Source organism: Lactuca saligna, chromosome 9 (genome assembly GCF_052625555.1).
Source record: "Lactuca saligna cultivar CGN05327 chromosome 9, ASM5262555v1, whole genome shotgun sequence".
Classification (NCBI taxonomy): Eukaryota; Viridiplantae; Streptophyta; class Magnoliopsida; order Asterales; family Asteraceae; genus Lactuca; species Lactuca saligna.
The window spans coordinates 68,029,729-68,045,213 of record NC_136425.1 but is presented as its reverse complement, the minus strand read 5'-3'; the positions used below and the strand labels follow the sequence as shown (position 1 = coordinate 68,045,213).

The window sequence follows — 15,485 nt, the reverse complement described above, 5'->3', positions numbered from 1 at the left end:
GTTTAATAAACGGATTGGCGGGTTGACGGGTTGGCGGGTTGAAAAACTCAACTCAAACCCATTTATTTCGTGTCGTGTCGCATGTCGTGTCGAGAATTGTCAGCCCTACATAAAAGCCTCAAATTTGCAACTTTCTTTTTCAATTTTACTCCGATTACCTCTAGTAAAACTAATTTTTTTTGGCGAACTTAAGAATTTTAATGAACAAAAAACCAAACTTAAAGGCTTTTATAAACCAGGAAAAATGATAAAACAAAACATTTGTATCAAACTTAAAGACCTTAATAAACCAAAGATTAAAATTAAAAAAAAAATTGCAAATACTGATTTAATGAATCTAAAATCTGCAAAATGATAAAACTAACAAAAATCTTGTAAGCTTTAGGGTTTTTATGTCATTATCCTTTTTATTATCTATGACAATTGAATGTTTATTTATTCTCTAACCATTATGTTTCAAATAGGTGATGTAAAATCCAATAGACTACAAGTTTATAGCATTCTAGTTTCTAAAAACTGTCATTTATAGCAATGTTTACACGTAAAACAGATTTCTTTTTTTGAAGATTTTGAAAAATAAGTGTAAAACATTTTCTTATGTAACATTCTACTTTCTGAAAACTATTATTTATATATTGAAAAATATATAAGCAACATTTTTTTAAAAATTGTCCATCAGTTATAACCACCTAGTTAATTATAAAATAGTAGTTTCTTTATATCAAAAGTTAAAAACCAAACAAAATATCAACGGACAAAATGATATATATGATTTGGGCTAACTTTATAATCAATGTAATTACATATAATTGGGCGTTTAGTGGGTGTTTTTGATAACTAACGGGATTAATATTAAAAAAAAAAAAAAAAAAAAAAAAAAAAAAAAAAAACAAACAAACGCAATGAGCAATTTGATTAGATGGGTTTATTATTATTAGACCTATTCAACAAACATATTCACATGATATAGAAATTAAATAAGAGGCATCAGAGGCGGAGGCGGTGGCGGTGAGAGAAGGTTCGGTTGGCGTAAAAGCGTTTGAGGGCCACTAATCCGAGAGTCTGTCCGAGAATGGAGGCAGCAACTGTATATCTGACGGTGGTGGTTTTGGGGATGAGAAGAAAGTTAAGAAGGACAGGTAAAAATGGAATGGTTGCAGTAAGAGCTTTGAACCAAAGAGGTGGGAAGTCGGGTGCAGAGTCTCGCAAGAAAATGAACACGAAATTAATCGACATGGTCATTCCAGCAATCGCGAGCATCTCTTGGAGATTATGTTGACTTATCATGTTTCTTGCAATGGCTGTCATTATTGCCGACACGCACTTGTATTCTGCCCAAATCATCAACTTCTGTTGGAACTCGGATTGGTTTCTCATAACTACTTCTTTCACACACTTGTATTCTTCTAAGTTGGCCACAATTGATGCAACTTTCCTATATGACCTTGTCATCTGACAATTCCCATGCTTAATCTTGTAGTAGTCTCCGCATCCGCTCTGTTGAATGAATCGTTTTTAAAATTGACCTTGTTTTTTGTTTTTGTATCATGAGATTTGAGGGGAAAAGATAAGATATCATACATACCTGAAAAGAGTTTTGTTTGTGTTTGTGTGGCTTTATGAAGGTTGCATCGAAACCAAGGTTTGACGTCCCTCTAACATTCAAAAGACTAATAGTTGATGTCTTTGCTACCAATGGATGATAAAAATGTTGGGTTTCCATGGCCTGATTGAAAACAATATCACAATAGTTCATTTGCATAGATTTCGAGCATTTCTTTTATATAAAGCATGCGAAAAAAATTAGGATTTGAAAACAAAGTGGATCAAACTCGTGACACAGCCATGTTTTCAAATCCCCCATGGTCGAACCAATTTATATCACAAAATCAACAACAGTATGCTATCTATCAATTCCATAGTTTTCGATACCAAATAGTGAACAGTAACTTAATATATATGTTCATTACCTATTAGAGCAATTTTAAAATCCGCAAACAAAACATGATAATAGCAAAATTACTTGATCTACGTGTTTCAAGACATCATGATCACAATTCACACAAAAATTATCAGTAGCATTCTCATACTGAGATACTTTACATAAAGTCAGACACATAAAAATCAACAGTCAAAACATTACCCACCAAAATCTGAACTTGTTGCACAAAACATTAACAACTAACAAGAATAAACTTAAGTTTGAAAGACAAATGAAAGACAGAAAAATAAAGAAAAAACCTAAGAGCTTGACTCACAGATGGAGATGAAGCAGTGATGGAACGCCGGAGGTGGACCCGTAGAGGCCGTGAGGATGAGGCGCGTATGTTCACCGAAGGCAACATTCAACCCTAATTGATGCCCAATTACTCTATTTATACCGACTTCAAAATTTTCGACAAAGGAATTAATGTTTACGGCCAATCAAAAATACTATCTTTTTTTATTACCATACCCTCTCAATCATTTTATTTTTTTTAGGTAAACATAATTAGAATCTAACATTATTTTCCTTATAAAAATGTTTCTCTCTTCTTCTATTAATTTTTAAATAAAAGTAATAATTATTGTTTACGTAAATAGTTTTATTAATTATACACCTCAGTTGTTCTGTTCTTAGATTATTATTATTTTTTTTATTTTCATTTTGTATTCAAACTTTATTATATTATTTATTATAACCAATACCAAACGAATATATAATTTATACATGTTAGCATAACTTCAAAAATATCATTATCATAACATTATAAATACATATCATAAAATGATATATTTCTACTTATAATTATATAAAATAATTATTTTAATTACTGTATTATACTAAAATGTTTATTATATGATGCTAAATACTAAAGTTTATTGTATTATGTTAAATTTGTTTTTTTATTTTAAGTGATATTTTTATAATTAACTATTGTTTAATATTATTTATATTAATGAATACGAAAATAGTAACTATAATTGTATTTATTTTTAATTTTAAGTAATTTTTGTAATTCTTATAATTTATAGATTTTTTATAACTATTATAGAGCGGTGATGACATTAAAAAAAAATATGTAGAAATAAATATATAAAATATTAAATATAACATTTTTTCATGAGATCGTTATAAAATATTAAATATCTAGAAATAAATATTTTTCATTACAACAATATTGTACATTTATTTGTAAGCCAAATCATTAATACATGCATTTTATATTTAACTAAAAATCATGTACTTTTAAAACAAAATAATGTCTATCGACAAATGAAACTATACATCAAAAGTAAATAATTTGACGACCATGAAAACGAAACAATTCTTTGAACGGAAACAAAATGTTGGAATGAAACAAATCGTTGTCGCTGCATCGCACATGTATCCTGCTAGTGTGTGTGTGTGTGTGTGTATATATATATATATATATATATATATATATATATATATATATATACATATATATATATATATATGAGAGTTTCGAATATTGAAAATAGAGTTTGATCAAGGACTCCAAGCTCACACTGCTATCCTTCAGATCAAAATCCAACTCATATAAAAATGTTTAACATTTCATATATTTTCTATTTAAAAGGAAAGTCTTGAAATCTGTAAATATGGTATAGGAACAATATTTCAAAAACAAATTCGAATATTTGAACGAGATGTACTCATATGGAATCATCTTGTTATAAATAAGAATTACATTACTATATATCCAGTTGGATATGCTTTTGGAATTCATTTAACTACAAGTCTTATGATCAATACAATCCTTATTTTTCAAGAACGAAGAATAGCTGAAGGAATTGGTCTAAATAATTGTTTGTTCAGATTCGACCACAAAACGTACTGATTCAAATACATTGAAAAGTTTGGATGAAATTTACTTTTGAAATCATAGTCTTGTTGAGATGAACGAAACGAGAACTGCATTACCAAAAATCCAATTGAATATGATTTTGGAAATCATTCGACCTCAAGTCTTATGATTAATGCAAATTTCATTTATCAATATTGATGTGATTGCATCACCAGGTGATGTGAATATCTATTGGAATTGGTTTAGACTAACTAATTTGTTCAGATTAACCATAATACATGACCAACTTCATATGAATGTGAGTTTGGAACCTTTTAGGTGCCTATAGCTCTTGTAAATCGAAACTAAGGGTCAATTGGGCAAGAGGATGAGATACTCAGATCTTGTATAGAATATAAGCATCTTAGTGTAAACCACATCGATCATATAAGAAACTATGAAAAGGTTTCATAATTTGTTTCCACCCAAAGTATTGTCGTAAGGAATGTAGTTGGATTGATAATCAAGTCATTGTTTGATTTGAGATTTGATGAGTGGTATTATGATTTACAAACCATTCATGGATTATGCCATGAATAAGTGTTACTAGAGTCCTTGGTCTTACACTAATGTAAATGTAAATGCAATAACACAAACATGTTCGAGAAAAACCATTAATCCTTTAGGATCTCCAATACAAAACCGCGGGAGGCAACTAATGTCACACTTTGAGTATAAGATTACTTTTAGTTTAAAGTTAAGAAAGAGCAAATGAGTTAGACTGTAATTGAACGTGTTTAAAATCTGATCAACTTTTCTTTATATACATATAAACAACCTAACGGACTACGCTAAAAATCCAGGATCTTCCCTTAATCTTACTTGAACAAGTCTTTCGGGAAAACTCAAAATCTTTTCTGATTGACCTCAGCTTGATTGATTGGTCCATGATTTTGTGATATAAACTTATAGTCATGCATAGAATAATACTAAAGATATGATGGCTATCCCAAGATGTTGATTTGTTTAAGATCTTGGGGCATTCAAGATATTAGTATAATTTCATGATGTAAGACATGATAAAGTAAAGGTTAAAATGTTATCCATAAAAATTGTCGATAGAAATTTCCACTCCAAGATCTTTGAAGTTAAAGATTTCTAGAATTATATTCCTGCCGTCCATGTGGTGAAGAGGTGGGACGTCTGATTAGTTTCCTAAGAAATTTGAAATTTCATTAGTCCGATGGCTAAGTATTTCCTTTCCTATAAATTTTCTCTTTGATTGTTACTTTCTTACCATCAATAATTCGACCATTCAATAGGTAACCTTTTTGTATATCTATCTTTTTTTTTTCTCAACATGGGTAAAACTCTTATTTTGGTTATATAGTGACATATTATAAACAATTTTCTATACCCCATGGATATAATAAAAACAATTACCAACCGAAAAAATGTAAGTTATAATATAAGTTAATAATATTTTAGTCATATACTAACACATTTCAAAATAAGTTTAAATAGAAAGAAAAACGATGCGATTAATATACACCAATAACGCGATTTTAAAGATATTCTTATGCCTTAAATTATAATTATAAAAACTATCTGAATTAATTTTTTTTGTTTGAAAAACAACAAAGTTTTATACGAAAAAATGATGGGTTTTAAAGGTTATAAAATACTTGTAAGTGTGGAAAATCATTTAACATTTAAGGCAAATTTAACCTATAAGGATCTATGTCATAGCACTTTGAATGTAACATACAATGAACAACAAAAACTAACATGAACCCTAATGTAATTGAAAATACCAAGTTAGGGTTACATACATTTGGTTTGTTATAGTAGACAAATAATTCCAGTCCCTTGTAGTTGTTAGTCTTGGAAAGCTTAGTACCAAAAGGATGATGTTTTTAATAACTCACATCCAAACCCTAAAATTAGAAGACAAGAGAGGAGAGATGAGGAAGTAATTTTCGGCTAGAGTATCCTCTTGGGAATATGGTGAACGAACATTAAAAGCCTTATGGTTCTTTTTATAGTGTAGATGACATAAGGAAAACCATAGATTTGAATAATAAAAGATTCGGATTTAATATATTCAAATATGGTATCCTTACCAACTTTATGAATATTCCATAAACCCTATAATCCTTCCTAAAAAGAACAATGAAAACTCAACCCTTGGACCTTTTATTAATTCCATTTAATACCAAAGGGCTTGTAGCCCAGCGGCATTAGGTGGTGCCCTCCCTCTTTGAGGTCGAGGGTTCAAGTCCCGTTGTGGACATAGGTGGAATAGGTGTTGTTAGCTTAGAAGTAGATTAGATTTGCCGGTTAAAAAACAAAGTAATCACATAATAAATTGACAAATCAACTGTCTATTTCCAATTAATATATTAATCATATAATATTTTAACAAAACATTTATTACAATATTAATCGTATAATAAACTAATAAATTTATCCTTTCTCTACAAATGTCATTCTAACAAAGTTCTAGTTATGAGGGCAACCTAAAAAGGACTCTGCTTTCAATTACAAGAATATATCAATTTACTTATGAGCTTAGACACCTTAATCCAACAGTATCCCACTTGGATAAGTCTATATCTACAATTGCAAAACAACCTAGAACCAAACAACCAATTATGCTATCCAAAGCCAATGGAAAACTCTGATTCAAATAAAATGTTAGCCCTAAGATAAGTGATAAGTTATCCATTCATTTTGCAAGACATCATATGAACATAGTCATGGATTAAATGATCAACCTAATGTTCATTTGTTTGTTTCTCGGTCTCTAATTTTATGATCAAATTTAGATTACAAAATCAAACACATAAATTTAGTCCGGATCAGGCGCCTGGTTTTCAAAGATCACTTCAAATCATCAAGGGGCCTAATGATATCGCTTTTTCTGTTAAGGTAAAAGGAACGAATAAACTTTGAAAATATAATATAACATTTTACTCATCAAATCATGAATATAATTACACTTCATAACACCCAGTTATGAGTTGCATTGGAGTAAACCAATGCACACTTTATAACACCCAGTTACATGTATCGACCTCATATGACGTCGATGTTCTAAAGTCAAAGAGACTGAGCCATCGATATTATAGAATGTTCCACTAGAACTCGTTACTTGAAACAATTTTGTGGTTATGAAGTCTCGAATTCAAGAAACAGTCCTTGAACAATTCTCTTGCATTAAAATTTCCAACTCACATGTAGATTCTACAAGCATCTCCCATTATGGAAACATTTCCATATGACCATATGACCATCAATTCTGACCAAGAAGCATCTCAATCCAAAACGTGTCACTATGGTCCTTCCCAAATAATATCATACTTCTAACTGTCCACAAGAAAACGGTCTTCGGTAAGACCTTAGAATGTTCTTGACAGTTGCCTAACAAATTTAGTCACACAAAATTCTAATCCTTTTCTTACAATGCTCAAAGCATTTGGAAAATTAGAATAAGTACATATTATATCATATGTGATCGATCCTCTATCCAAAACATATAGGAATCAACTCATTATTACTTATACAAGGATTTATTATTGTAACGCCCTTTTCCCAAAATGGATCAGTTGAGGGCTTGGTGGACTCAAAGATCAGATTTTTGGGAAAAACTAGGTGCCATGACATGGTGATTGGAGTACTACGATGTGGCAAGGGAAAGGCCACAACGTGGGAGCTGTGGTAGCCTAAGCCCATGGTTTTTAGAGTTTTCTCCATATTTAAACACTTATTCTCAAGGATTAGGGCATCCTTTTCAGCCTCCAACCCTTTCAAACGAAACCCTAGTATCCTTGGAGTGATTCTTGTTGTATTAATGGTGATTCTTGAAGTTTGAAGTTTTCACTTGCATTTTGGAAGAAGGAAAAGTGTTCTTGTTAACTGGAAGAGTGCATCCCTTCCGATCTTACACCTCATGCATCTTGTGGAGATTTGGAAGGTGTAAAGCTTCCACCTTGTAGGTTGGTCTGATGAGATAAATATTGCAACTTTATAGCTCACCTTGGTCCATTGGTCACTGTATCTTTTAGATTTGAAGTTTGATTGTGTTTTGATATCTACACATGCGATTTTGATATTTTTGTCCCATTTTGAACTAGTTTGAGATATATACTTGCATTGGACATGCATATACATAAAGCTACAAATTTTATGTTGGAATAGAAGTAAAAAAAATCCTTCTGGATGTTTTGGATTTGTGGCTTGGTGATTAAGAGCTTAATGGTTGAGTCAATGCCTTAAGTTGACATTAAGGACCTAGGTTTAGAGATATAGACTCATTAGGATATATTAATGGGTAAAGTGGGAAACTTTCTCCATCAAGACCTTTGGAAGGACTGAATATAAGCTTTGGAGCTCTTGAGGTTAAAGGAAAACAATTTAATCCATTAGGTTGTTGAGACCCAGTTCCTACAACGTGGCAAATAAGAGGCCATGACGTGGCGAGTGGGGGATGTGTAACGCCTGTGTTCCTGGGCTTGTCATTAATGTTGATGTAATAGTCTAGGTTAAACTTTGTAACCTGTTTCGAAATAATAGAAGTGTATTATTTGAGTATTATGTGTTTTGTGCTTAATTGTGTGACTTAATTGAATTAAGGATAAAAATAAGCATCAACATGAAATATTAGACAAAGCCGATATCTAAGGATAATGTTGTAGTGGTTGAAACAAGGGTTCTGGATATATATAGAATGCCGAAATCCGAGTTATAACGAAGAAGTTATGACTTGTTGAAGTTTCGCGACAGAATCAGCACGACGCTGAATGATGTAAAATGTGAATTTACGATAGAGCGATATTTAGCCTTAGTGATCTAAACGAAATTCATAGAGTTCGTTAAACTGAGAGTGTGCATAAAAAGAACGTCTAAATCTGACTTCGTATGAGGAAGTTATGATTTTTCTAAGTTTCAGCTTAGCAGTATGCAACCCAAAGTTCGATTTTGAGATCTAGTGAGTTCTAGCCGAAACAATCTAAACGAGAATCGAAGATCTCATCGATAGGAGTTCAACGGTAAAAAGACAGACGAAAACGGACGTCAGATGAAGGAGTTATGAATTTCTAACGAAGTTTTCCTGTACCGGCCTACTAAAATAATTTAATAAAAGTTAAAGTCAAAATTAGCCGACGGAGTCTAAATGAGAGTTCAGAGCATAATATCACCTACGCATGGATATAAAGAACGTCGAAAATGAAGCTCGTATGTGAGAGATATGAATTTATGAAGTTCGGGGCACGAAACTCCACCATGTATCAGGGTTCATGACGTGAATCTTATGGTCACGACGTGAAATTTTTGATTTGACATTTTCGAGCCCGGCAGATCCAAGTTGCGATGATGCACTGGATGATGATCGAGCTCACGAGAGAAATTCCCGACATAATTCCAATTTCTGAGTTAAGAATTGATGAAAACAAGAGGTTGATTGAAGAACCCGAGACAATCGTTGATCGAAAGACTAAGAAATTATGACACAAGATGGTCGAATTGGTGCTTGTCCGTTGGAAACATACGAATGGACCAAATCTCACCAGGGAGACGGAGAGTGACACGATGGGTCGCTATCCGCATTTGTTTGTTGGTGTGCTATTCCAGGGACGGAATCATCCTAAGGTGGAAAGAATTGTAACACCTGTGTTTGTGGGCTCGTCATTAATGTTGATGTAATAGTCTAGGTTAACCTTTGTAGCCCGTTTTGAAATAATAGAAGTGTATTACTTGAGTATTATGTGTTTTGTGCTTAATTGTGTGACTTAATTGAATTAAAGATAAAAATAAGCGTTAAAATGAAATATTAGATAAAGCTGATATCTAAGGATAATGTTGTAGTGGTTGAAACAAGGGTTCCAGATATATATAAAATGCCGAAATCCGAGTTATAACAAAGAAGTTATGACCTGTCGAAGTTTCGCGACAGAACCGACACGACACCGAATGACGTAAAATGTGAATTTACTATAAAGCAATATTTAGTCTTAGTGATCTAAACGAAACTTGTAGATTTCGTTAAACCGAGAGTGTGCATAAAAAGAACATCCAAATCTGACTTCGTATGAGGAAGTTATGATTTTTCTAAGTTTCAGCTTAGCAGTATGCAACCCAAAGTTCGATTTTGCGATAGAGTGAGTTCTAGCTGAAACAATCTAAATGTGAATCAAAGATCTCGTCGATAGTAGTTCAACGGTAAAAAGACAGACGAATACGGACGTCAAATGAAGGAGTTATGAATTTCTAACGAAGTTTTCCTATCTCGGCCTACTAAAATAATTTAATATAAGTTAAAGTCAAAATTAGCCAACGGAGTCTAAACGAGAGTTGTAGAACATAATCTCACCTACGCGTGGATATAAAGAACGTCGAAAACAGAGCTCGTGTGCGAGAGATATGAATTTACGAAGTTCGGGGCACGAAACCTCACCACGTGTCAGGGTTCACGACATGAACATTATGTTCACAACGTGAGAAGTTCACGGGAGAAGTTCCTGACATAATTCCAATTTCTGAGTTAAGAATTGATGAAAACAAGAGGTTGATTGAAGAACCCAAAGCAATCGTTGACCGAAAGACTATGAAATTACGACGCAAGATGGTAGAATTGGTGCTTGTCTGTTGGAAACATACGAATGGGTCAAATCTCACCTGGGAGACGGAGAGTGACATGATGGGTCGCGATCTGCATTTGTTTGTTGGTGTGCAATTCCAGGGATGAAATCTTCCTAAGGTGGAGAGAATTGTAACGCCTGTGTTTCTGGTCTCGTCATTAATGTTGATGTAATATTCTAGGTTAACCTTTCTAACCCGTTTTGAAATAATAGAAATGTATTATTTGAGTATTATGTGTTTTGTGCTTAATTGTGTGACTTAATTTAATTAAATAAGCGTCAAAATAAAATATTAGATAAAACCGATATCTAAGGATAATGTTGTAGTGGTTGAAACAAGGGTTCCAGATATATATATAGAATGCCGAAATCTGAGTTATAACGAAGAAGTTATGACCTGTCGAATTTTCGCGACAGAACCGGCATGACGCTGAATAGCGTAAAATTTGAATTTACAATAGAGCGATATATAGCCTTAGTGATCTAAACGAAAGTCGTAGAGTTTGTTAAACCGATAGTGTGCATAAAAAGAACGTCCAAATCTGACTTCATATGAGGAAGTTATGATTTTTTCTAAGTTTCTGCTTAGTAGTATGCAGCCCGAAGTTCGATTTTGAGATCGAGTGAGTTCTAGCCAAAACAATCTAAACGAGAATCAAAGATCTCATCGATAGTAGTTCAACGGTAGAAAGACAGAAAAAAACGGACGTCAGATGAAGGAGTTATGAATTTCTAATGAGGTTTTAATGTCTCGACCTACTAAAATAATTTAATAAAAGTTCAAATTAAAATTATCCGACAAAATCTAAACGAGAGTTGTAGAGCATAATCGCACCTATGCGTGGATATAAATAACGTCGAAAACAGAGCTCGTATGCGAGAGATATGAATTTTCGAAGTTGAGGGAACGAAACCCCACCATGTGTCAGGGTTCACGACGTGAACCTTATGTTCACGACGTGAACTTTTTGATTCGACCTTTCCGAGCCTGGCAGACCCAAGTTGCCATGACGCATTGGACGATGACCGAGCTCACGATGTGAACACTTCTGGTCCACGATGGGAATGTCAAAATCTTTCCCTATTAATAGAAATCGAAGGATAGCCGGATTAGGTTGCTCCTCTCTTACTCTCTCACTCTTGATACTCTCTCTAAGCCCTATTTTATACCCCCAAAGCCTCGGTATCATCCCGAGACCCGAAGCAAGTCTTGAAGCTCCGAAGATCCCAAGAAGAAAAGAGTTTCCGAGCCGAAGCTCTGCCCGCGAGAAGCCCGATGTGTGAAGAGATCTCGGATTCACCGAAGGATTACTACTTGAAAAGCCATAGTGTTGTCCGATAATTGTCTTATCAAGTGAGTGTATAGTCCTTTTCATAAACACAATTTTTATACAAGTATTGTTTGAATGTATTAAATGTGTGTTTGAAGTGAGTGTATACTCATTTTCTTCTATCACATAGATACGAAGTATTTTCTAGAAAATGTGTGTTATGTGTGTATACATTATTTTTTTACTCGAAATATGTGTTGAATAAGTGTTTTATACAAGTTTTAAACTCTCTCTGCGTGTGTGTGTGTGTGTGTGTGTATATATATATATATATATATATTATCTACAAATATGTTAGGTAGAACATGGGTAGATAGTTGATGTGTGATAAAATGATGAGAGGCCTCAATGTTGTTGTTATTGATCTAGTCATCTAGCGGAGTATGGATGACGACCACATACTCTTTATAGATAATCAGGCGGAACATTAGCAGGCTCATAACCTATAGGTGTTTGTGAACGATGTGTTCACCACTGTACTCTATCCCCCTCATGGTTTCCTTTAGGACATTTATTGCTGAGGAAACCCATTGCAGTAATGTCTATCCCGATGAAAATCCTAGATTAGGTCCCTAGTAATAGATGTTGTTTTAGGGACGTAAAGTGAGGATAACAGGAATGGGTAATCAGGTTGTTGTTCGTTGATGAATTAAATTTAATTATTTATTGTGGGTTGAAAAACCTATATGCTCACCAGGCTCCCAAGCCTGACCCACTCAGTTTTATTTGTATTACAGGTAGTGGCGCGAGAGCATAAGTTGGATGAATTATCAAGATATTTTGATATTAGACCAATAGGTATATGTAACTGTTGTAAGGTCTATTTTGTAATGTTTATGCTTTGGTCTGTTATCGGAACATGACATCCCAAATTTTGTTATATAATGAAAATATATTTCTTGATGAAATGCTTTGATAAATTTTATTTTATCATATTTTGTTTTGGGAACAAATTCTGCAACTGGTTTAATCAAAGGATTACTCTGAATATATTTTAAAAGCATAAATAAAATCATTCTTTTCTGACCGTGATTTTGGGGATGTCACCGTTGGTATTAGTGCATTAGTTTAAGCGAACTAGGAATTTGTAGGATTTCTAGACTTAAACTTAGAATGCTAAGTGAAGATTGTGAGATGTGTGTCTGTTATATTTTAGACACGAGCACTAGTATATTTTAGAAAAGTTGCGTAAAATGCTTTTATGTGCTAAATGTTATATGTATGCCATATATGATATTATTTCTTCATATCAATGGTCTGTTGCCGACCGGATCGGGAAACCTTATGTGTTTAGAATTCTAAGCGTATGGCTACGATATTAAAACCAGCATGTAAACGTTTCAGAGTGATAAGGAAGATTTTAATATGTATTGTGAATGAGGATCTAAATTCACCTTATTCGGTGTATAGATCAAGAATGGCAAGAACAAGAAGCGGAGTTGGAAACGCAAACGAAAACAAGAATCAACCACCTGTGATTGAGCAAGTAGCTATTGCAGCAGCAGCACTTGAGCCAATGACGATGGCTGGGGTTCAAGAGACGATGCATATGATGTTGGATCTCCAAATGGAGGAGACAAGGCGATTACTTCAGCAGAATCGTGAAGAACCTTCTATAACTATTGAACAACCCGAATTAAATGAAGGGCGGTCGGAAGGTGGGAACTACAGTGGGACCGTTGGTCAAGCCAACCCACCTATAGTTTGCCGAAACAACATGGACAGAGGAAATGATGGAAGAGGATGCAAGTACAAGGATTCCATGGCATCCAAACCACCATGTCTATCCCAAAGCCCGACGCCAGTGGAGGTTATAAACTGGATCTCCGAGATGGAGACAATGTTTGAAAGTTGCGAATGCAGCAACAGACAGAAGACCGCTCTTGCAATCCCTCTGTTAAAGTCCGGGGTACTAAGCTGGTGGAAGTTACTAGCTAATTCGATGCCCAAGTGAGAAGTTAGTAAGATGTCTTGGGAAGACTTTGTGCAACTGAAATTGCAATACTGCTCCGAGTAGGACCTTCTGGAAATCAATAATGAATTTTAGAATCTGAGGAAGGGAGGGATGAGCGTTACTGAATACGGTGCAAGTTTCACAGAGAAGATGAAGCTTATTCCGTACCTAGCTCCAACTGAACTCTCCAAGTTCAATAAGTTTGCTCATGGTTTTCCAACGGATTTTGGTCCAATGGTTAAGCAAGCAACCACATTGAAAGCCGCCATCTGGGGTGTTAAGAATGTTGAGACCTAGATCATAGAGAAGGGTCCGGAGAGGTTTGATGTTGGTGAGAAGAGGAAGTTCGATGGACCTTCGAGGTCCAACAAGAAAAACAAATTCTCGATGTCTAGTTCGAGAAGGGGAGGAGGCAAAGCCAAATTGTGCAACAAATGTAAGAAGAAGCATCCCGGAAAATGTGACGTAGTGGCCACATGTTTTAAATGTGGAAAGCCAAGGCACTTTGCCAATGAATGAACCCTCACCAAGAAAATTTGCTATGGGTGTGGTGAGGAGGGACACATATTGAGGGACTGCCCGAAAAGGAAGAAGGCAGCAAAACCCAACATTCCACCAAAGCCGAAGGCGAGAGCCTTCCAGATGAGACTGGAAGCTACTAAAGAAGAAGTTGATGTCGCTTCAGGTACCTTTCTCATAAATGAATTGCCTACCCAAATTTTGTTTGACTCTGGAGCAAATCACTCCTTTATTTTGCATGAATTTTGTAGAAAACTAGCTTTGCCTGTTGATAAACTAGATAATGCTTTATTAGTCGAAGTTGCTAGTGGCAAGTTTGTACGTGTTAGCTATTGCTTGAAAAACATCTTCATAGACCTGAATGGGAATAAGTTCCATGAGGAATTATTGCCTATCGAATTAAACGATTTCGATATCGTGCTAGGAATGGATTGGCTTAGCGCCAATGATGCCGAAATATTGTGCAGGAAGAAGATAGGAAAAGTAAACCTGCCAGGAAAAGAGTCATTTATGGTGTATGGGGACAAACATAGAGTAAATTCTAGAATCATTTCCCTAATGAAATCCAAAAAGTGTTTGGCCAAGGGATGTACATCATATCTAACATTCGTGATCGATGCTAAGAAGGAAAAGAAGGAAGTGCAGAGTATTCCGGTGGTGTGTGATTATCCGGAAGTGTTTCCTGAAGATCTTCATGGATTACCGCCCGATCGACAAGTGGAGTTAGGAATAGACTTTTTACCTAGAACGACGCCAAAAGCGAAAGCACCGTATCGATTAGCACCGACGGAGATGAAGGAGCTGATGAAGCAACTTCAGAAGTTATTGGACAAAGGTTTCATTAGGCCTAGTTCATCACCCGGGGGAGCTCCAGTGTTATTTGTAAAGAAGAAGGACGACAGTATGAGAATGTGCACAGATTACAGAGAGCTGAATAAGGCAACGATAAAGAATAGATATCCATTGCTAAGCATTGATGACCTGTTCGATCAGCTACAAGGCTCAAGTTATTTTTCAAAGATCGATCTAAAATTAGGATATCATCAACTAAAGGTGAGAGAGCAAGATGTTGAGAAAACTGCTTTCAGAACGAGATATGGACACTACGAATTTTTGGTTATGTTGTTTGGACTAACCAATGCTCCAGCAGCATTCATGGATTTGATGAATCGGGTTTGTAATCCATTCCTTGATAAATCCGTGATAGTGTTTATAGATGACATTCTGATTTACTCAAAAATCCAAGAGG

General features: G+C 34.5%; 1 protein-coding gene across 1 annotated transcript; it reads right to left on the bottom strand.

Moving 5' to 3' along the window:
* Window positions 1–927: 927 nt before the first annotated feature.
* LOC145018365 (uncharacterized) lies at window positions 928–2,373 on the bottom strand. The gene is made up of 3 exons (XM_078976263.1): window positions 2,259–2,373; window positions 1,586–1,726; window positions 928–1,497 (listed from the first exon to the last, which is right to left on the bottom strand). Exons 1-3 carry the CDS (start codon window positions 2,343–2,345, stop codon window positions 988–990), a joined length of 738 nt encoding a protein of 245 aa, XP_078832389.1. The 5' UTR covers window positions 2,346–2,373; the 3' UTR covers window positions 928–987.
* Between the last annotated feature and the right edge of the window lie 13,112 nt (window positions 2,374–15,485).

Coding starts and splice junctions, on each gene's coding strand:
- LOC145018365 (XM_078976263.1), bottom strand. CDS start 2,345: ATGTTGCCTTCGGTGAACATACGCGCCTCATCCTCACGGCCTCTACGG. Junction 1,727..2,258: donor TCACTGCTTCATCTCCATCT/GTGAGTCAAGCT, acceptor GTTTTCAATCAG/GCCATGGAAACCCAACATTT. Junction 1,498..1,585: donor ACAAACAAAACTCTTTTCAG/GTATGTATGATA, acceptor TTCATTCAACAG/AGCGGATGCGGAGACTACTA.